Below are 21,882 nucleotides of genomic sequence, written 5' to 3' on the forward strand. Positions count from 1 at the left end.
AGGAGGAGGGTATCAGAAAAGTGAGAAATTGGGATGGATGCAGGAAGCTGAGGTGAATCACCTCAGTTTGCAGTACCTTGGTACTTTGCCTTCCTTACACAGGTGACATGATGACGTTGCTGATGAAGAAGGACACCTTGACGGAAGAGGAGACACAGTTCTACATCTCAGAGACTGTCTTGGCGATCGACGCAATCCACCAGCTGGGCTTCATCCACCGGGACATCAAGCCAGACAACCTTTTACTGGATGCTAAGGCATGTGAGGGGCGAGAGAATCCTTAGGCTTCTTGCCATGAAGAACTACCGGTTTCCTGGCTACAGATAGCAACCGTGGTTTAGGTTGTTTTGGATTAACTAAGTTTTTTCATAGAAGGCATATATAAGTGACTGTTCTGAAATAACATCACGGGAAATGGCTTTTAAAAAAAAACTCACTCTGTTTTCCATTAAAATGGAAAATCATCAACATGCATAATCTCACATTTTCAGCTATATATGTTTTAGGTTAAGAATTTTTTATAATAATTGCATTAAAGGAGTTTATAATAAGGCTTTTTTGTTTTCAGAGTTAACATAATTTGACCTGACTGTAATTTGTTGCTCTAGGGGCATGTAAAATTGTCTGATTTTGGTTTGTGCACGGGGTTAAAGAAAGCGCACAGGACTGAGTTCTACAGAAACCTCTCACACAACCCACCAAGTGACTTCTGTAAGTTTGCACTTTCCCGTTGGCTGAAATCGTATGGTTTAGAAACTTTAGTTCTGTGAGGCAGGGAGGCTCCGTCCTCCTCCTGAGTTGCCCACGTTTCAGATGTAGGTATGAGTTTCCTATTTTGTCAGTTTGCCCCTCTGATTGCAGTTGTGTCTTGTTGAAATTAGCGTTTCAGAACATGAACTCGAAACGGAAAGCGGAGACCTGGAAGAAGAACAGGAGACAGCTGGTGAGTTCTGAGGAATGTTGTGCCCTGGATCTAGAGTCACCAGAGGTCAGCTGAGACAGTGATTCTAGAGCTCACTCTCTCCTGCCAGTGAAGATTAAAGACTCAGACACTTGTGGGAGTGAATAGAGCAGCAGCCTGTTTTGTTAAGGAGGTTTCAGAACAGAGAACTGAGGAAAAGTGAGAGAAGCCCAGTAGAGAGAGAGAGAGAGAGAGAGAGAGAGAGAGAGAGAGAGAGAGAGAGAGAGTGTGTGTGTGTGTGTGTGTGTGTGTGTGTGTGTGTGTGTGTGTGTGTGTGTGTGTGTGTGTGTGTGTAGGGGGCGTTCCTGAGAGGGGAGCGGCTGTTGAGATTCCTCTTAGGGCTGTGGCAGAAACTGGTCACTGAAGCTGGCCAGTTCTCTGGGCTGTCATGGGCTGAGCCTGTGGAGTTCTTCACGTGCTGCCCACCCACTTAGTTGTGGTTGAAGCCCGCTCTCTCCGTCTGTGACTGCAGCTTTACTAGGTCCTGCCCGTGACTGTCGGTCACTGTTGACACTGGACCAGCCTGCTGTCCCCCACTTGCAGTGATTACACTGAGATGTCTGTTCCCACAGCCTCGAAAAGAAGCCGCAGTTGTGCTTGGTTAGCTGTCAGTGGGTTGGTCTGGGGTGTCACACCTTCCTGAGGTAGGTGGGGTTTGCTGGAAGCTATCTCTACCTCAGCTGTGAGTTAGAAGCAAGCAGATGTAAAGAGCCGTAGAGCCCAGCATACACTCCTGAAGGAGAGGGTCTCCCGGAGCCGCAGCGGCCACCAACACTGGCCTTTCTTTCAGATCCTAAGTCTCTTTTAAACTCTCTTTTAACACAGGTGCCCTTGGCTGTGTCCAAACCAGCTACAAGCTCTGTGTTTCTCATCCTGGTGTTTGACTCGGCTGTTTTAACCCACATCTTCCTTTGAACTCCTGTTTTCACCATGGCCTTATTCCCTTACCGCCTACAGAGCACTGCAGAGGAGACCTCTCTTCTGTAGCTAGTGTTCTCATTGCCCCAGCGTGGTGTAGCGGTCTTTACAGTTAGCTTGGGGTGTCGGCAGTGGTGCAGCCCCTGATGTGGGGTGTCTGTCACAAAGCTGTTGTTTCCCTGTGGTTTTAGTGGATATAAGAATTGCTTCCTCCCTCTCCTCTTCGCATTTATGTAATTAATTATGTGATTATATGTAATTAACTGAGGTGTGAACATTCACAGTTAGGAATGCGGCTTTGACTTTGTCTTCCTGGTTTCTTGCACAGTGCCCCGCCCGTGCAGACACCTTGTCAGTTCAGTGACAAAGCTGCTGACTCCCGTTGTCCCCCTTCCCTGAGGACGTGCTAGAGTCAGGTGACAACAGCCTGGCGCCTCATTCCAGTTCATTTGTCCATTGGCCTAGGTAGCAGCAAACTTCATAGTCTAGTAAACGTCTCAGAGTGTTTGTTTGTTTAAGATTTATTTATTATGTATACAATGTTCTGTCTGCATGTATGCCTGCAGGCCAGAAGAGGGCACCAGATCCCATTACAGATGGTTGTGAGCCACCATGTCATTGCTGGGAATTGAACTCAGGACCTTTGGATGAGCAGTCAGTGCTCCTAACTGCTGAGCCATCTCTCCAGCCCACTTTTCAGAGTTTTAAAAGTGTGCTTAGCTGTGCATTAATGAAGAAAACTTCATTCTGTTTTTGATTATGCCATTTTAGTAAAAGGCGAAAGATTTGATTATGCCATTTTAAATCAGATGTTACATTTGAGAAATGATTACAGTCTTCCTGTTCTTAAAGGGGAAGAAGTGAATACTGCTTAAAAGTTTGTCTGAGGGGTGAGCGTGGGTGCTCACCTGTGACCCACTACTTAACAGGCTGTAGCAAGGCCATTCTGAGTTCTGAGTCCAGCCTGGCTTCACAGTGAGACCCTATCTTAAAAAATACATAAAAACATGGCAGAGGATTTCTTTATCTCCTACTGAGAGTCATCGTAGGTCAGTGGCTTCCCAGAGATCGATGTCTGGGTCAGGAGATCCCTTCAGCCCACCAACTGCTGTTCTCGTCTCCTAGTCCTTGAAGTGACGTCTGCAGTCACATTTTCAGTGATTTCTACAGTAATGCCCCTGTTGAGAGCTGCTGACTTTAGGAATCATTTTGTAGGGTTTGATGTGGACTGAAGAGGAACATGCACAGTGTGACACACTGAAATTACGTTCTAAGGAAGGTAGCTTGGAGAGCATGTTCCTTTTCTTGTTTTACCTCCGATCAAGCTGTTGGATCTTTGGGGAGTAGAAGCCAAGGTTCAGAGTGTGGCTCACATGAGCAGTAAGCAGGCAAGTCAGGCTCACTTTTCCTTCCTTTTGAAGTCGACAGAGGGCCTCTCCTCGGCCCAGAACCCTGTCTTCTATACACAGTGCCTGACTCAGCATCTGTCAGCCAGCTTTACATGTAACACAAAGTCACCAATAAGTGAGAACTTGTCCTGTGTCTAGTGTTTCCTCCTGTAGTAATCCACACTCACGATCCTTAGGAGGTTCAGATGCCAGTTTGACAAGCTGTTCCTTTGTAGGCATACTCCACAGTCGGAACGCCAGACTACATTGCTCCAGAGGTCTTCATGCAGACTGGCTACAGCACACTGTGTGACTGGTGGTCCTTGGGGGTGATCATGTATGAAATGCTAATAGGTAGGTTCTGTGTATGTGCGTGATACGGATCTCTTCCGGTGCCATTGTTTGAACACACCATGTTCCAGCTATTAAAGACAGAAATAGCAGAGCCGTTTTGAATCTATTTCTCACATTCTTCAATGTTAAATACATATTGTTAAGTCCCCAATAAACTGCCCAGGGACCCTACGGCAGGAAGATAGTTATTTAGCTTGGCCTCCTTTATCAAATTCTGTATGTAGGGTTTAGATAAGACGAGGTGGGGCTTTAAATCCTTACAGACTTCGTTATTAATTCTATAGTAAATTGGTGCATGCTAGTGTTACTTCAGAGCACTCTGGGTTGTTTTGTTTCCCATGGCACAATACTTGTAGGTCTGGTTGAACTGATGACAAAAGCTGATGCATTTTTGTTGTTTCCCTGACACCCAGGCTTCCCACCTTTCTGCTCTGAGACCCCTCAGGAGACATACAGAAAAGTTATGAGCTGGAAGGAGACACTGGCATTTCCTCCAGAAGTGCCTGTCTCTGAGAAAGCCAAGGACTTGATTCTCAGGTTAGTGACTCTTAAAACTTCCCAGTGCCCAAATGATCCATTTCTCTGAGGCAGGGCAGGTGTTTGCGGGGAGAATGCCACTGATCTGGTCAGTTTAAAAAAAGGATTTACAAAATTCAAACTTTAAAAAAAATTTTTTTATTTTTATGTGTAAGTGTTTGGGTACCACTTGCTCATAGAGGCTAGAAGATCTATCCCTTGGAACTGGACTTGTAGGCAGTTGTGAGCCACCTAGTGTGGGTGCTAGGAATTGAACCCAGGTCCTCTGCAAGAGCAGCAAATGCTCTTAACTACCTGTTTCTCCTTCCCTACAAAATGCAAATACTTGAAGTTTGTGGAACAATGAGGTTCAGAAGAGAGATCTTGTTGGACATGCTGGTAGTATTATCAGAGTGTCACTTCTCTTAGACTTCAAGGAGTGAGTGTGTCAGAAACGAATGGAGACGAATGTATTAGAAGCAGAAGCTCCTGCCATGACAGCACACAGGAGCCTAAGCAGAAGACTGCTCGGAGGAGGTGTCTGCACTGCTGTGAGGGGAAGAAGGGATGCTGTAAAAAGGCTTTCTCTGTCCCTCCAGCCAGCTCCAAATAATGACATGGAGACTTCTTATTAATGAAAGCTTGACCCATAGCTTAGGCTTGTTCCTAACTAGTTCTTACAACTTAGATTAGTCCGTTTATATTAATCTGTGCCGTGGTGTTACCTCTCTTCTTGTACCTCCTGTTTCTTTTCCATATATCCTGGCTTCTCCTGTGTTCCTAGATTCCTCCTCCTCCTCCTCTTTTTGTTCTTCCTGGAAGTCCTGCCTATATCTCCTGCCTAGCTATTGGCCGTTCAGCTTTTTATTATGCCAATCACAGCAATATATCTTCACACAGTGTACAAATATCCCACAACAAGATATGAACTGTGACAACCCTTGTGAGTGGCCAGCTGACAGCATGTTGTATAAAATTGTTAAACTGTATGTGACCTTTGACCAGCAGTTTTATTTCTAGGAATTTAATAGAGCATATAACCATGTCGGGGCAAAGAGTTAGGCATGTTTCTTGTGTTATTTTAGTTGTGAAAAATTGGAACTCATATAAGTCTTCAGCAGCAGCGATGGATGTAACATTCTGATGTCTCCATACACAGGTCTCAAAAAATTACCTCACAGGAAAATACTGAACAGCATTGGGAAATTTTCTTGGTGTATTAAGTGAAAAAAAAAAGTCTTTAATCATTATTGTGTCAGCAGTGTTTTTAATATTATTACAAGAGATGAAAAGAAATGGCTTCAGAATGTTTCTTGGGTATCTGACTGGTAGGCTGATAGGTGATTTATATTCCCCACGTTCCCACAGTAAACTCAATAACGAAATTAAAATACTTCCTGAAAATATTTGAAGTAATACGTTAGAGTGTTTTAAGTGAAAAATGTGACTAATACTTGGTTTCCCTTTCTAGATTTTGTACTGATTCTGAGAACAGAATTGGGAATGGTGGTGTAGAAGAGATCAAAGGTCACCCCTTCTTTGAGGGTGTAGACTGGGGGCATATCAGGTATGTTCTGAGGCCTGGGCTGAGCAGTGAGCTTCTGAATCTGTGGTGATGTGCCTCTGATTCTTCTAGACCAGCGGTTCTTAACCTGTGGGTCAGGACCCTTTCACAGGGTTGCCTAAGACCATCAGAAAACACATATTTATATAATGAATCGTAACAGCAGCAAATTTACAGTTACGAAGTAGCAACGGAAAGTTTTATGGTTGAAGTCTCCACAGCACAAGGAACTGTATTACAGGGACGCAGTGTCAGGAAGGTTGAGAACCACTGTAAGACTAAACAAGAGGCAGCTGCCTCAGCTGAGATGTACGTCACCTGTTGTCACAGAGCTGAGGCAGCTGCCTAAATTCACAGCATGGTAGGGACAGGGAAGGTTGGGTCACACAGGCCCCTCTTTCAACTCAGTTGAGTCTTAATGAAGCTTCCGTAGTCATCATGCCTGGGTCTAGAAGGTCTAGGTAGGACACCATGGACAAGATTAGCAGTTCCTCAGGGTAAGATGGAAAAATGTATAGTCTGTACTCGTGAAAGTACTGGGCACATAGTAGGACTTCCAGGGAAGGCACATAAGTTAATTATTCTTAGTTAAGAATAATTCTTATACAGACATGCATAGTACCTGCTCTTTCATAATTTGGCAGGCTTAACACCTAGTAGATCCTTTAAACATTTTGTTGGAAAAAAATAAATAAAGCTGATAAGGGGCTGTTGAAGTGACTCAGCAGGAGAAGCCTGAAGATCTGAGTTCAGTCCCCGGTCCTGCGTGGTAGGAGGAGAGAGCCAACCCCTGAATGCTGTCCTCTGACTCTACACTTGCAGGGGTGTGTGTGTTGTCCCCTAACCTCTACACTTGTGGTCTGCATGTGTGTGTGCACTGAACGCTGTCCTCTTGACTATACACTTGCAGTGTGTGTGTGTTGTGTACATGAACGTTGTCCTCTGACCTCTACACTTGTGATGTATGCAAGTGCAAGTGTGCATAGTGATTAAATAGATAAATAGAACTTAAAGTTTTTTTTAACTTAACCTCTCTGGTTATCTTAAAATTTATACGACTGATAAGTTACTGCATTCAGATTTTATCACAAATATATGTGTATCCCCTCTTTTGCAGATAGATGTCTGTGTTCAGTAATCTTCACTAGATTGTAGCCCTGACTCACTTAGATAGATCTCACTGCTTCCCACGTACTCAATACCACTATAAAATCTCAGTAAAATGCCTTCTCTTAGTGGGGGTAGTGGCATACACCAGCTCTTAGGAGGTAGAGGCAGCCAGATCTCTTTGAGTTCAAGGATAGCCTGGCCAAAGAGTGAGTTCCAGGATAGCCAAGGTTACACAGAGAAAAACCTGTCTCAAAATAAACAAACAAAAACCCCAAGTTCCTTCTCTTCTAATTTTCCTTTCACTGGGTCTTGTTTTTTCACCTGAACAAAAAATAGCATGAAGAGACTATCTTAGTGGTAGAGTATTTATTTGCCTAGCTGTTGTTCAGTCTCCAGTACTACAGGGGGAAAAAGCATGAGAAAGTCTTCATGCAAAAGTGTAAAACTTCCAAGTAAATGCAAACATTTTAGTAAAAAATTACAGTCAGCTATCTTGACATCCACTTAACTGTTCAGATCCATAGCAGACACCCTTAGGTTTCCTGTCCCATGCAGTGGTGGGCAGGAGTTCAAGAAAATTTACCATGGATGATGAATTGCCTTTTTCAGGGAAAGGCCGGCAGCCATCCCTATAGAAATCAAGAGCATTGACGACACCTCAAACTTTGATGACTTCCCCGAGTCTGATATCTTACAGCCAGGTAAGACAGGCTCCCAGCATGTCCCACGCTGCAGTCACCTGTGAGGTGACAGGTGACAGGTATCACTAATGAAATCCCTTTGCCCTTAGTTAACTTTTCTCTCCTTCTAGTGCCGAACACCACAGAGCCCGACTACAAATCCAAAGACTGGGTTTTTCTCAATTACACCTATAAAAGGTTTGAAGGGCTGACTCAGCGCGGCTCCATCCCCACGTACATGAAAGCTGGGAAATCATGAAGGATGGTCACAGTCACCCGCAGCCAGAACTCAGGTAGCTGCATCTCCAGGCTGGCTTGGCATCAACCCCAAACACTCCCAGGATGCTGGTGCTCACCAGCCCGAGGAACTTCAACAGGGTGGATTCTGAGACGACCATAGGAATCGCTAGGGTTTTTTTTTTTTTTTAATATTATTTGTATTGACTTTATTATACAAAGGTACTGGAACAAAAGGAACGGATATTCCCTCCTAACTGCACTGCCTATGTGCATGTTGAGGTCCATTCTGCCCGTGTTCTGCGCTTCCAACTGCAACACTAATCCAGCCAGAACTGCGTAGCACTGAGCGCCATGGCAGCCTGAGGTCGGTCACTCTTGGTGTCCCTGCTTCTCTGCAAAGCTCGTGGGTCTTGAATCAGTAAAAGCATCTGTAGCTGCTGTAGACCATTCGCCGTGTTGGTTTGGATGCTGTGGGCTCTACGTGAAGACAGTTTCTGTAATGGTCCTAAGGAGAAGGACACTGACGTCAACATGAGAATTTCCTGTCAGGCTCTCACACAGACCCTGGGGTAGGGAAGGTGATCTTCTGTCAGGGTGAGAACATGTCTCACCTTCACTCCAGCATCCTCCCAGGCTGACTGCTCTGAGTAGTGACGACTGTTTTGCACACGTAAGGAGATGGACTACTGTCCTTGAGCAAATGTCAGTTACTTTTCTTGTGATCCAAGGACTTCTTTTTTAACAAGAGGACAGGCATTATTTTAACTGGGTGATGGTGAGTTGAGTTTCATAAATGACCATGAAAGCTGCTTGTAGACATAGTGTATTTTTATTAAACTATTTTTTTAAATGTCAAACTTCTGATCCTGTCAATGGACACGTGGAGAACAAGAGTGTGACTCACTTTGGCTTTCTGCAAAGTCAGTGTGTGTCATTGCTGGTAACCTTTGTTTCCTTTGGTAGCTTTAGTGCCATTGTTTTCCAATGAACCAAAGATCCTGAACAGTGGCAGTCAGTGGTGAGTGGAATTCCACTTTCCAGGGGGTGCTACACTCCATGTGACAGACTTTTAACAGGCCAGCCCTGTTCATGGTTAGTTCATCACTGTGGTTGAATTCCACAATGGAGTAATGGAAGCGGGTACAGGCCGGGGAGGGGCGGGGGTGACTGGAGATTGGGCAGAAAACGTCAGCATCAGATTCCTCGGGTATTTATCTGATGATTGCATCACCTTTTCTTGCTCAGCATTTTGACTCTAAAACAACGTGCTAAGTTGTAGTTGAGAAATAACTTCTCAGCAAATGGCTAATGTTTATCATCTGTGATGGAGATGGAATGAGGATTTATTAGGAGGAATGTCTCATGGGGGGACTGAGCAATGCCTTGTGCGAATTTCCAAAAGCTTTTATAACACTGCTGCTGGATGACCCCTTTTTCATCAAGGCCATCAGCTCTTGAAGTATTTTGGTGAATTGCTGGGTCTGGTGAGTACTCTCCACCTGTTAGTCTACTGGCTTAACTGTACCCTGATCCTGTGACTGAGTGTTTGGAGAAAGCAGACTGGACATAGTGGATATCTCATCTCACTGATGACTTTAATTAACTGCCTTAATTTATATCGGATGTATGAGCTTCTCCAACTCACCTGTTTCAGAGGTATTTAGCAGCAGAGACTCCAGCTATAGAATGGGATTTTACTAGTGTGGGGGTGACTAGGTTGGATGCAGAGCACTGCGTTCTCTAGCTCAGGTGTGATTAACTACCTGTCTTCCACAGGGTGACAGTGTTGTCAAGTCCTGGTAACAGGGTAGGTTTAGACTAGTGTAAGGAAGAACCACCCAGCTTACGTTTCTGTGATGTAGGGACAGCACTTTGACCTCCCTGTTGTGACCAGGAGGAACAGGTTTCCTGGTGGTGGAGGGCGTTTGAGAAGTTTGCTTTGCTAGAGTTAACACGAGTCAGTCTTCAGGGATTAGTCATGAAAGCCTTTCTTAAGCTACTATCTAAAGGCAATGAAGGACTGTGCCTGCCCCTTGGAAGCTAAAAATATGAGTCAGGGTTCAGATGAAGCAAATAATTTGCAAAGATCCCCTGTGACTGACTTTTCCATTGTATAACCCCCGTATCTCAGGTGAATCATGTAATTTAAGTGACAAAAGTCTGTCTAATCACTGGGCATAGTGACATTTTCTCTAGTCTCTATTTTGAATCAAGGAAGTTTTATTATGTGGTTTGGGCTTTTCTAAGGATATAGAAAGTGTGTATAATCCAGATTTATTGGTTTCCTGTTTTAATACAGACATTTACTTTTTCATTAAAACCTTTGTGTTAAAGCAGTTGCTAACAGCTAAGTCTGCAGGTGTGTAAAACCCTAGGCTGTCCAGAAGAAGCAGTGACCACTTAGCCATAGGTGACTGATCAGCTGTTAGTTTAGTGAAAATGCCAGCTGTGGGCTATTAAAAAAGATTCTTCGGTTGCTAAGGCTTAAGATGGGGCTCATTTAGTCCTATAACAGCATAGCTTTCTAACACATGCATAACTTTGCACAAGGTGTACATTTTTAAATATTTTGAAGCATATTTATGTTTGATGTTTTGCTGTAGAACACCTTTAGACAGTCTATGCTGTCAAGAGTAATGGCTACCTGTCTTTTGGCGGTCTACAAGTAAGTTACTTGACGATCAGAAAAGAGTCCCTGGCTACCTGACACACTCTGTCTTTGAGTTGTTAAAATTCAGAAAATTCAAAAGCAACTGTTTTGCTGTGATCACAATTATTTCTCATTTTATTTCAAATTAATTTTCTCTGTAGAAGTGCACTTATTTCTGAAAATCTTATGAAGCCAACACTTAATAAATATAAGACACTTGGGACTACTAGAAATATTTTAGATTTTTATTACAAAATGTGAGCAAATAATGCTGCTTTAAAAGGAATAAAGAAATAAAAGTGTATTGTAGTTATTTTTTTAAAACAATATAATTCAGCAGTTGTCCAGAACCATCGAGCTTCAGAGTCCAGCGTTTCGAAGACTTGGGCAGCAAGAAAGCACAGCGAGAATAAAAACCATGTTTCTGAAAGTTCTGCTGTTGGGATTTCTTTTTTTGTTTTGTTGTTTGCAGATTGGTGTTATCCAAAACTTAAATACTATTTTCTGAATGAAATTACCAAATAGCTATTATACCTGAAGAGCATCATGAAAAGGTTTAAGTATTTGGAGTTTGAATCGTATTATATTTAAACAATCAAAACAGTTGAACAAGTCTGTGTGGGAGTCTGCCAGAGTCCAGCTACGACCTGTCAAAGGGGTCTTAGGAAGGAGAGAGAGGAATGAGGAAATGATAGATAGAAAGAGACAATAAGAAAGACAGAGACACAGGATAGCTTTGGGAGGGCCCTGGGTCAGTACCCAGTCTCCTCGAGGTTTATTACAAAGGGCTTTTTATGCAATGCCATGAGACAAAAGACCTCCCCATTTTCAAGATCAAAGCACAAGGTACCGCCAAGTGTAGACCCTTCAGAACACCTGGTAACCACGCCCCTGGCAAAATCATTCCATTATGCAGCCCTGCTGGGTAAAGCAAGCTCAGGCTCAGACTCAAGAAGGTCTTACTAGGAAGCCTCTGTGGGCCTCCACAAGTCTGGGTTTAAAATTGTTCAGATCCATAGCTGGAAACATACATCTTTGTAAGTTGTCATTTTAAGGACTTATGGGGCATAGATCTTATATGCAGCTTCTCCAGTGAGTCAGAACCTGAGTACATCAGTAAACTGAAAATACTCAGAGTTCAGAGATAAAATCAACTCAGCCACTACCCACTGTGTCCCTTCCTATGGAAGTCACAACTCCAGAATTGCCACTGAGCCCAGAAAGAACCAGGCAGAATCCCCTGGGCCTAGGCAGCACCACTTCAGCCTCCTGTGCTCCACAGTACCGAGTGTGCACCATTTCAATGATGTAAGACTGTGAGAACACTGGAGGTCAGAGTTTGAGGAGAACAAACTTGTAAACTCTTAAGTCCAACTCTCAAAAGTGTCTAGTGAGACAACTTACCATTTATAATCGCACTTTGATTTATATGACGCACTGTTTAAAACTATTCTGCAAAGAAATGGAATCACCAGGACACGAGACACTCAGAGCTCCATGCCAGTACTTTTTGCTTCCAAAGCACACACAGAGCATGCTCTGTTGGCAGATCATCCCCCTATGCTTTTAAAATCTCAGAGGAAACAGGGGTGAGATGACAGTACTTGGGAACAAGAATGACCACAGGTGGCACAAGGCAGGTAAGTGGTTTCACCAGTAAGGAAATGCTCTCATATCACACAAGGTCACAAGTTCTCTTCCAGGATAGTTCATCAAAAAAAAAAACCACAAACTATATGAGCCCCTTCCATTTTATGACTTTTGTCATGTTGCTTTGTCCTTGGTCAGAGAGAGCTAGATGGTTCAAAGAATTAAGTGTCAGTCCTTATACAGCTTGAAGGCTCAAGGTTTTAAGAGAGCCTGGAGGTGCTGAGAGATGACTGAGCATTCAAGAGTGAGTACTGCCCTCGCAGAGAATCTGAATTTGGGTCTCAGTACGCATGCCAGGTGGCTCACAGTCACTTATAAACTCCAGGGGATCAGATGACTGGCATCTGCAGGCACACATGCACATAATTAGGCATAATAAGAATGCTTTGCTGAGCCAGGTGGTGGTGGTGCACGCCTTTAATCCCAGCACTCGGGAGGCAGGCGGATCTTTGTGAGTTAAGGCCAGCCAGGTCTACAGAGCGAGATCCAGGAAAGGCGCAAAGCTACACAGAGAAACCCTGTCTCAAAAAATCAAAAAGAAAAAAAAAAATGCTTGACATGCCCCCATGTGTTACTAGCTGTGATTGTATCAACTATCTGTTAACTAACTTGTAGATGTAACCAACGGTCTTATTAAATAAGAAACACAGAGCCGATTCAGAGAAGAAAGCCAAGAGGTCAGAGCTAAGAGCCTCACCCTTCCTGATTCAGGGATCCTCTTCAGCCAAGAGAGCTCTCCGAAAAGGGGCCTACTTCCTGTGTGTGTCTTTATATAGTCTAGCTGTTCTGCCTTCTCATTGGTTGTAAACCCAAACATGTGACTGCCTCGTCACTGCCTGAATGTACCGCCCTCCAGGTCCTTAAAGGCGTGCGCCACCGCCGCCATGCACTTGCTATGGCTCTAATAGCTCTGACCCCCAGACAACTTTATTTATTAACATACAATTAAAATCACATTTCAGTACAAGTAAAATACCACCACACTAACTGGTGCCTGGACTGGTGGTTGACTTACATACAATTCATGTTCTGGTACCAGGGTGGGCTTCACTACACATCCATGGGTTCCTGAAACCAAATTCTTCTAAGAATCTTAAAACATGTGCTCTGCAAGCCTGAACTGGGTTACACAGACCCTGTCCTGAAGGAGAAGGCAGATGGGGGGAGGGGGGGACAACAATGGTCTTTAGTCTACAGCACTGTACTTCTGTCTGTCATGGTCAGTGAGTTGCAGGCCGGTTCCTTGTCCCTCCTGACCCACCTGTGAGACTGGGGCACCGAGAACCACTGTACTGGGCGCTCAGATCCCAGGTTCCTGTGCTCTGGGGAATCCTGGAGTCTCATATTTCCTCTTGTGCTCCTGTCTTTCCCAGCTGCTGTTCTCCAAGGCTCATTCCCTCTAAAGTGGTTATAAACAAATACAGAGTTCCTCAACCCAGTCAGGGGTGGGTGGTCTAACTGTTGACTCAGGCGCTGTGTCTAAATTAGGAAGGAAGGTGTTCACTAATCTTTTCATTGAAATATCTGTGGTCAAAGATGGCTGTTAAGTCCTTTCCCTAGGGTGAAACTAACAGAAAGGGAGACTGCTGTTAGGCCTAGCTTTGCCTGTACTTGGTCTTGCTGGTAAAGTATTGTCTTAAGCAAAACTGACCTTTCTGTACAGTTCTACCTTAGGGGGAACCTGGACACCATGGCTGCTTTCAGAGTGTCCAAACCCTGGAAAAGTATTACTGTATTACTTCAGGTGCACATGTGTGCTTGCTCTCTCTCTCTCTCTCTCTCTCTCTCTCTCTCTCTCTCTCTCTCTGTCACACACACACACACACACACACACACACACACACACACACACACACACACACACAGCCCTTCTTGATGATTTCCTCATTCTATTAAAAGAAAAACTTAAAACTGGATATGTAGGTTTGTACGTAAGAGTGCAGTGCCCTCAGAGACCAGAAGAAGGCGTCGGGCCTCCTGCAGTTTGCAGGTGGTTATGAACTGCCTAGGGTGGCTGCTGAGAACCTAACTTCTGTCCTCAGGAAGAGCCAGAGTTGCTCTTAACCACTAAGCCTTGTCACCAGACAGATTGTATCATTTTTGTCCCATCTGTACCTGACTACAGTTTTCTCAGGATTTTATTGTTCTCTTGCTTGGAGAAATAATCTCTCCTTCCTCTACCCACAACCTAGCTGTAGGGAATTTCAATTTTTAACGAAGTACTGCATCCTGGAGTAGAGTACTCAGCAGCTGGGGCTTATTTGAAAGAACTTGGAGTGTGTCTCACCCTCCGACCAGAACCTGTAGGGCGGAGCTGAGACCAGACTCTCCTCATTGGATTTGGGGCTACTGCGTTGTAGAAAGGCCACTGGTAAACTGCAGAGCTTGTGATACATTCCTAGTTGGTTATTGTGTGAACAACCGTATAAAGGAACAGGTGGTGTGCAGTAGGTGAAGGCCGAAGCATCACAGAGCCCAGCACACGGTGAGCGCTGGGTGGCCCTCCTTTGTAACGACGACCAGTTCCAAAATGTTTTGACTTTTAATAAAAACAACTCCAAAAACATTGAAGCTTTGCTGAAGTTGTTTAGGTTAGCAAGCAATACAGGGTTCGAACTAACTAGCTCTTATGTAGTAAGTTACCGCATATTATTTGCGCTCTGCCGTGGGGTGGTACCTTCATTGCATGGCACTTCATCTCCTGCTCCCTCGGAATCTGGCTGGTGACTCCTAACTGCCCTTCTTCATCCCAGCATTCTTAGTTTGGTCACCTCGCCTATACTTCCTGCCTGGCTACTGACCAATCAGCTGTCTATTATACCAATTTGAGTGACAAATCTTTACAGTGTACGAGAGGATTACCCCACATCAGTCTTCCATACCTCCCTGTCGTAGGTCAAACCCAAGCCCATCTTTTTGCCCCAGAGCCCATAGTGTGTCTGTCAGTGTAGACAGACTAAAGACTAGTGCTTCCAGCTCTCCACACTGTCCTCTCAACTCTCGGCACAAGCCCAGGAGTCTCCCCAGAGACTCCTTCCTGCACTACCGCTGGGAGCAGAAGGAAAAGGCCATCTAAGATTATTAGTATGGCTGTTTCTCTTCAACCTCTTAAGAGCTCAAAAATGGATAGTTGTTGTTTTTATGAGCCTTGGAAAATATCTTAGGTTTAATTAACTGTGCTGCTGTTTGACCCCAGTTGTTGGAAAGGCCCCATTCATAGTTGTAAAGCCGGCTCTTCCCAGGTGGGCAAAAGAATACTGGCTGTGCCTTGCAAGCTGATCTTACAGGATCTTTAGCAGTGAAACAAAATGATTGCCCACTTGGGGTGAGCAAGGGTTCCGGCTCTAGGGGGAACCAGAACACCATGGCTGCTTTCAGAGCTCCAAACCTGGAAAAGTATTATTTCAGGTGCACACATGCTCTCTCCCCCCCCCCCCCCCCGCCTCTCTCTCTCTCTCTCTCTCTCTCTCTCTCTCTCTCTCTCTCTCTCTCTCTCTCTCTCTCACACACACACACACACACACACACACACACACACACCACTGTGCACACGCGCACACACAGCCCTTTTTGCGCTCTGAGCTGGGGACCAACTGATGTTGATGAGAAAGAACTAGCCAGGATTCTATAAATTTGGTTTCAGATCTACTCAGAAATTTCCCAAGGAGAAAGTAAGGGCTACTACTGGCTAGAAGTGAGAAAGTACCTTCTATCTTTAAGACAGGATCTCATGCAGCCCTGGCCAGCCTTGAACTCACTGTATGGCCGAGGGTGACCTTGAGCTCCCCATCATCCAGCTTTCAACTCTCAGGCACTGAGATTGCATATGTGCACCGCCATGATGGTTTCACGGGGTTCTGAAGATTAAACAACATCCCCAGCCCTCCCCACACCCCACACCTTCTGGGGCTTATTTGAGACAGTCCCAACCCAAGCTGGCCTCCAAATGGACTTGACCCAAAGATAACCTTGACCACCACTCAATCTTTGACCCCTACCTCCCAAGTGCTAGGATTCCAAGTGTGTACCCCAGCTATCATTTTTAAGAAATAAAAAACAAACCCCTTGTCTAGCAAGAAAGCAAAGCTTCCAGGCATAAGGAAACAGGAATAGGATATAAACCCGATAGTGGGGTGGAGGACACTGGACACAGGGCAGTCGCCCCAGGAACCTGGCCTGGCCTGGCCCCACAGCTTCCTGCTGTCTTGGGGGAGTGGCTGTATTTTTCCCTTTGTTTTCAGGCTCTGGGAGAAATGAATCATCATTTCAGGGGAGTGAGGCCTGTGGTGACTCATGGGCAAGTTCACTGGCTGCCATGCAGGGGATAAACTCTTGGGGAGACCTGACTTAATCTCCTCTCTGTTATCTATGAAGGACCTTGCCAAAATACTCTCTCTTTTTTTTTTAATAGAGTATATTCATTGCACATAGCGCTGGGTTCCTAGAACACTGTTATCCAAGTACCCAGACCGCTCTCTTGCCTCTGCCTCAGTCCCCTTTGTCCTGTAGACAGTCTTACTGTCTACATACACGTCATGAAATCTAGATTCACGATATTTTTCTAAGCCTGGTTTCATTCATTCAGTACCATTATCTCCGCTTGTGTCTGTTTTCCTGAAAACAACGTAACTTGTTTGATGTGGTTGAATAGAGTTCCACTGTGTGTGTACCACATTTACCCATTCACCTGTTGACAGACACAGGTTGGTTGCAGAGCTTAGCCATAGGAGGGCTACAGTAAACATGGATGTTCCGGTGGCTCCGTGATGTGTTCACTTGGCGGTAGCCGGGTCATCTAGATGCTCTACTTTAGTTTTAAGGCATCTCTATGATGAGTTCCATAGTGGCTGGATTAGTTAGGTTCCCACCAGAAGCATATTGGGGATCCCTTTGTCCACACCCTAACTGTTAGAGGAGTCTCTGAGACGGCTGTTGACACCCACACCCGAACGTCCGCAGCTAGGCGCTTCTTGCACCACGCAGGGGTCTCCCCAGTCTTCCCATGGCGCCCCACCGCCTCCCAGGGCGTGCCGGCTGCAGCTCGTTGGCTCGGGGCTGTCGGCTGAGGCTCCGCCTGTGCGGGAGCCTGGTCCCGCCCCGGGCCGGCAAGGGCTGCCGGGGCTGCGGTGGCTGAGCCCGCGCCCCGCTCCGGGTGCGCCCGGGTCGAATGGGGAGTCGCGGGGCTGCGGGGCGCGCGATGGCGGCAGCCAGGGCTGAGGTGCCGGGTGAGTGGTTTGCGGAGACCTCGACATCGCCGGGGGTCCCCGATGGCGAGTCAGGACCCCCAGTCCATGCTGGGAGTCCCCGGATGGCAAAGCCAGGACCCCCCTCCCATGCTGGGGGTTCCTGCATGGCTACGCCAGGGTCTTTCTCATCTGATGGCAATGGGTCAAGGCGGTGGGTCCCCCGCAGGTGCACCGCCTTGGGGACTGAGTCCCGGGTGTGGGGTCGGGTCCCGGCGGCGCCCTACAGAGGGTGAGCTGTGTGCACAGTCGCATGGCGTGCCCTGCAACCAGCGGCTCAGGCTTGCTCCTCTCTGGAAGAAGCAGCGGGTTCCAGGGTGCTGCCGGAGGCCCTCGTTGCGTCCCAGTGGCCAAGTCCCTCCTGGGGAGCGTGGGGAGAGGGGGTACCCTCGCCATCTCATCACAGCCTCGGTAGCAAAGCGAGCAGTGGACTGGGGTGGGGGTGGGGGAACAGTCCCCTTATCTTCCCCGCCAGGGATCGAACCCCAGGACTCCAGGCCAGCGCTGTAACCTCAGCTTGCTCCTTTTCGTTTTTGCGGGTCTTGTTGGGAGTTTTGTCTCATTTGTCCTCTCTTGCTCTCAGTGATAAAACTTGGAGGAGTCTTCCCTGGGAGACTCCTGTGGCCATTACTTCACAGAGGATAATCGTAAAAAGCTGTTACTTAAGGCAGGTGGTAGGCAGGAGGAAAAAAAAAAAAAAAAAGTAAGTAAAAACAGTCTCAAAAGTCAGGCCGCAGTTATTTTGGTCGACTGGCTGACTGACGGATTGATTCCTTGCGTGTAGCCCTTGGCTGGCCTGGAAGTTACTGTAAGACCATCTCGACCCGGACTTGCGTCCCAAGTGCTGGCTTTAAGCTTGTCTCAACTCAACGGGTGTAATTTTAACAAACGGTGGGGATTTCTGTCTGTGGCCTCTCAAAGGCTTGTGTGCCCTTTCTACACGGTGCTCAAAGCCCGAAAGCCGTTTGGTTGATAAGAGGATCCCTCCTCGCTCTGAGCTCTGCTTCCCTCTCCTCTGGGCACCTCAGCTTCCTCCCTGTAAAATGGAGTAGTAACTACCTCAGCCTCTGCAGTTCGCCGCTGTGAAGATTACAAGCTACAAAGGCGTTTGGCATGCTTTGTCTAGGTCTCAGGAGTCTCCATGAACATCAACTAAACATACCCTTTAGTTTAAGGACACTTGTCCACCCCACTACGCAAGAATCATCTAAGTGTGGTGACAGTTTGGCTACACTGAAGTGATGTATTGTGTATCCTAATAAAGCTTGCCTGAGGATCAGAGGACAGAGCCAATCACTAGATTAGACATAGAGGCCAGACAGTGATGGCACACACCCTTAATCCTATCACTCTGGAGGCAGAGATCTGTGTGGAGCTCTGTGAGTTCAAGGCCACACTGGAAACAGAGCCAGGCAGTGGTGGCACACGCCTTTAATCCCAGCACTGGGAAGCACACAGGCCTTTAATCCCAGGAAGTGACATGGCTGGGCGGAGAAAGGTATATAAGGCGTGAGGAAACAGGAAAAAGGCAGTTCAGCTGAGACCCCCAGGGGTGAGGACTCAGAGGCTTTCAGTCTGAGGATTCGTGGAAACAGGATCAGCTGAGGAGTTGGCGAGGTGAGGTGGCTGTGGCTTGTTCTTCTCTGATCTTCAGATTTCACCCCAATATCTGGCTCAGTTTTTTTTTTTATTATTATTATAAGACCATTTAAGATTTGAACAACATTGGCCGGGCGGTGGTGGCGCACGCCTTTAATCCCAGCACTCGGGAGGCAGAGCCAGGCGGATCTCTGTGAGTTCGAGGCCAGCCTGGGCTACCAAGTGAGTTCCAGGAAAGGCGCAAAGCTACACAGAGAAACCCTGTCTCTAAAAACCAAAAAAAAAAAAAAAAAAGATTTGAACAACACTACACTGTGGATAGTTGGGCTTATCTGGTTACAAGAAAGCGAAAATTGATAATGAAAACCCAAAACAAAACAGGTCTTTATATCAGACTCCAGGGCCATGCTATTTTTACCTGCACGTCCTTCCATTTGGAGCTGGGTGCTCATGGGAAAACAAAACTCTAAAAAATGCTGCAGCTGGTGACAGCCCAACAGCACACAGTTGGGCTAGCATGGTGTGAAAACAAAAAAGCTTAACTGCAGGGCTGTTTTGAAGGTGTCCACAAAAAGTAAGGTGGAGTCAAACATAATTGTTTGCTCACTTACCATTTTATGAGACCAGCTTGTGGGGTAAATGCTGAGATTAAGCCTGCTGCCCAGTGGCTGTTTGCCGTCCTGGAAGATGGTTCCAGAACCTTTGGAGCTAGGGAGAGGGCCCGCAACTGTCCTGGCTTAAATTCATGTTCATGACTCAGAAACCCAACTGGTGTCCCATCCTGCTTTGCATAAGCTGTTGTTCCTGGCCTGTGTTCTTGGTAGTTTCTTCCAGGAATGCCTCACACAAGCTAATCCAGGATGGGCTTGGTGCTCTCAGCATGGCGAAAGCTTGAGTTTCTCCTGTGCATGGGATCTAGGTCATTAGTCAGCCCCTGAACCGGCTCAGCATTACCAGGGACTCGGTGTTAGCCTGCATGGCTGGGGGAGCTGAGTACCTGCCTGCCTGCCCTGTAAGGTTCTTCCTGCCCTAGTGTCCGTCGATCTGTCCCCTGCTCCTCCCCAGTTTCAGCATCTAGCACCTCCTCTGTAAGATGGGGACAATGGGAACTTCTGCTTGATTAGGATTAGGTGAGATTGAGGTGCATGGTAAGGGGTTAGAGAGAAGGCTCAGTGGTTAGAGCACTGGCTGTTCCTGCAGAGGGCCTGAGTTCAGTTCCCAGCACCCACGTGGTAGCTCACAACCATCTGTAACTCCTGATCCAGGCAGTTGGATGCCCTCTGCTGGCCTCTGTGGTCACAGAGGGCACACATGTGGTACATATACATCCATACAGGCAAAACATTCATACACAAAACACACACGGTTTTGTAGAACCTGTTGGGTATTTTTTTCAGAGTAGGTGGTGTGTGTGTGGTGGTGCTGCGGATCAAACCCAGGACCTTGTGCCTGTCAAGCTCATGTCTCACCAGGAGATCCATTCCCAAGGCCTATGGAATCTTATCAGACTTGAATCCTGGGCCACAAGCATCATTTCTTTCCTATTCGTTTATGGTGGAGATCTGTTTAGGAGAATCATTGTTTGCCAGCTGTGTGATTTTGGCCAAATTTTTTAGTTTCTCTGAGCTCCAGCTTCCTTATTTATAAAATTGGACTAAAAAATCCCTGATAGCAGGTGGTGGCAGTTCATGGAGGTAATGATGACAAACTGTGGAGTAGTCTGACTTCCACACATACTTACTTCCCTTTTTCCTCGTGACCTTTTCCCAGGACATTGTCTCTATCACAAAAGCCCTCCCTAATTCCCATTTTCACACCGCAGTGTTTTGTCTCTGGGAGCATTCTTGTCTGTTTGTCCGTGTTGTTTGTGTTGGTGTCAAGACTCTGCCCTCAGCCTGCTGGTCCTGGGAGAGCGGAGCTGGTCCTTCCCCGTCCTTCCCATCTCTGATCCCTTCTCCTATTAAGTGCCTAGTGGAGACTGTAGCTCTTAAATGGGACTTTGCTTAAGGTGTGCGCAGGGCTGACTCATTCATACAGGACCCACCGAGTGCTCACTGTTGACTAGACCAACAGATGGTGGAAACCCGAGTTCTGGTGAGGTCAGCAGTGGCTTAGTGGGTGAGAGGTTACGTGCCTGACTTTTCTCCTTATGAATGTGTCACAGAAGTGACTCAGAAGCAGGTTTCTGCTGGCTCTCAGTTCGAGGGGATACAGCCCTCCACAGTGGAGAAGACATGGCAACAGAAGAGTGAGGCCTACTGGTCACCTGTGTCCACAGAAGCAGGGAGCAGACTGGAAGGCCCTCCCACAGTGAACCGCTTCCCAGGGAGGCTCCACCTCCCAGGGTTCCGCAATCTTCTAAACAGCGCCACCCCCTGGGCACTAAGTGTTCAAGCACATGAGCCAGTGGGAGACCGTTCACACTCAAACCACAACCGAAACGGGCTGCAACATTGCATTGTGTTAACAAACAAACAAATAACAGGCTGACCACTGAGAATGAGGCCCCCTCTCAAAACTGGGGGGACATTGTCTAATTTATGAAGAGGGAGCACTTTAGTATTCGTGGGTGAGTGTCTCTCAGAAGCGGTGGTACGTCTTTCAGGGGACAGAGTAGAAACAAAAGTGGAGAATGGCAGGTGACCGGAGGATGTGACACTTGGATTCTTTGATTTGAGTAGAATCTGGAAAAGGAAGGCCAAGTTGCTGAGGTTGCCTCAATGTGTGGTGTTAGCTCCCCTGGCCATGTGGACAGTTCACCAGAAAGTCCATTTGAGGGGCAGAGGTTTTTCCAGAATGAAAACACATGCATCTTTTATTTTGTGGTTCCTGGTTGGCAGCAGCATATTCATCACCATGGAAGGGGAGTGAGCTGAACCTGGGGCTGAGGGAGAAGGCGGGAAAGCAGAGGAGTGCCCCTCGCCGAGGGTGGGCCGGGTGACCTTCTCTCATTCTCTTTGGTTTTCTGAGGAAGCGGCTCCTTGTGACTTTCAAGCTACCTCACACTCT

The 21,882-nt window shown here is 46.5% G+C and overlaps 2 protein-coding genes across 7 annotated transcripts in view; both read left to right on the forward strand.

The window, feature by feature from the left end:
• Stk38l (serine/threonine kinase 38 like) overlaps positions 1-10,683 on the forward strand; it is a 71,074-nt gene extending 60,391 nt beyond the window's left edge. For all 5 annotated transcript variants that reach the window (XM_052719771.1, XM_052719773.1, XM_052719774.1 and 2 more), the window contains 8 exons: positions 103-257; positions 609-711; positions 882-943; positions 3,504-3,621; positions 4,035-4,158; positions 5,609-5,704; positions 7,421-7,512; positions 7,623-10,683. In XM_052719771.1, the coding sequence (XP_052575731.1) occupies positions 103-257; positions 609-711; positions 882-943; positions 3,504-3,621; positions 4,035-4,158; positions 5,609-5,704; positions 7,421-7,512; positions 7,623-7,750 (878 nt within the window). In that variant the 3' untranslated portion in view covers positions 7,751-10,683. The remainder of the gene's footprint in view (positions 1-102; positions 258-608; positions 712-881; positions 944-3,503; positions 3,622-4,034; positions 4,159-5,608; positions 5,705-7,420; positions 7,513-7,622) is intronic.
• A 6,445-nt stretch (positions 10,684-17,128) lies between these two features.
• Positions 17,129-21,882, forward strand: part of Bmal2 (basic helix-loop-helix ARNT like 2) — a 49,200-nt gene continuing 44,446 nt past the window's right edge. For both annotated transcript variants that reach the window (XM_052720580.1, XM_052720581.1), the window contains exon 1: positions 17,129-17,256. In XM_052720580.1, the coding sequence (XP_052576540.1) occupies positions 17,199-17,256 (58 nt within the window). In that variant the 5' untranslated portion in view covers positions 17,129-17,198. The remainder of the gene's footprint in view (positions 17,257-21,882) is intronic.

This window comes from Peromyscus californicus, unplaced genomic scaffold (assembly GCF_007827085.1).
Source record: "Peromyscus californicus insignis strain IS unplaced genomic scaffold, ASM782708v3 Scaffold_6__1_contigs__length_162567912, whole genome shotgun sequence".
In the NCBI taxonomy this organism is placed as follows: Eukaryota; Metazoa; Chordata; class Mammalia; order Rodentia; family Cricetidae; genus Peromyscus; species Peromyscus californicus.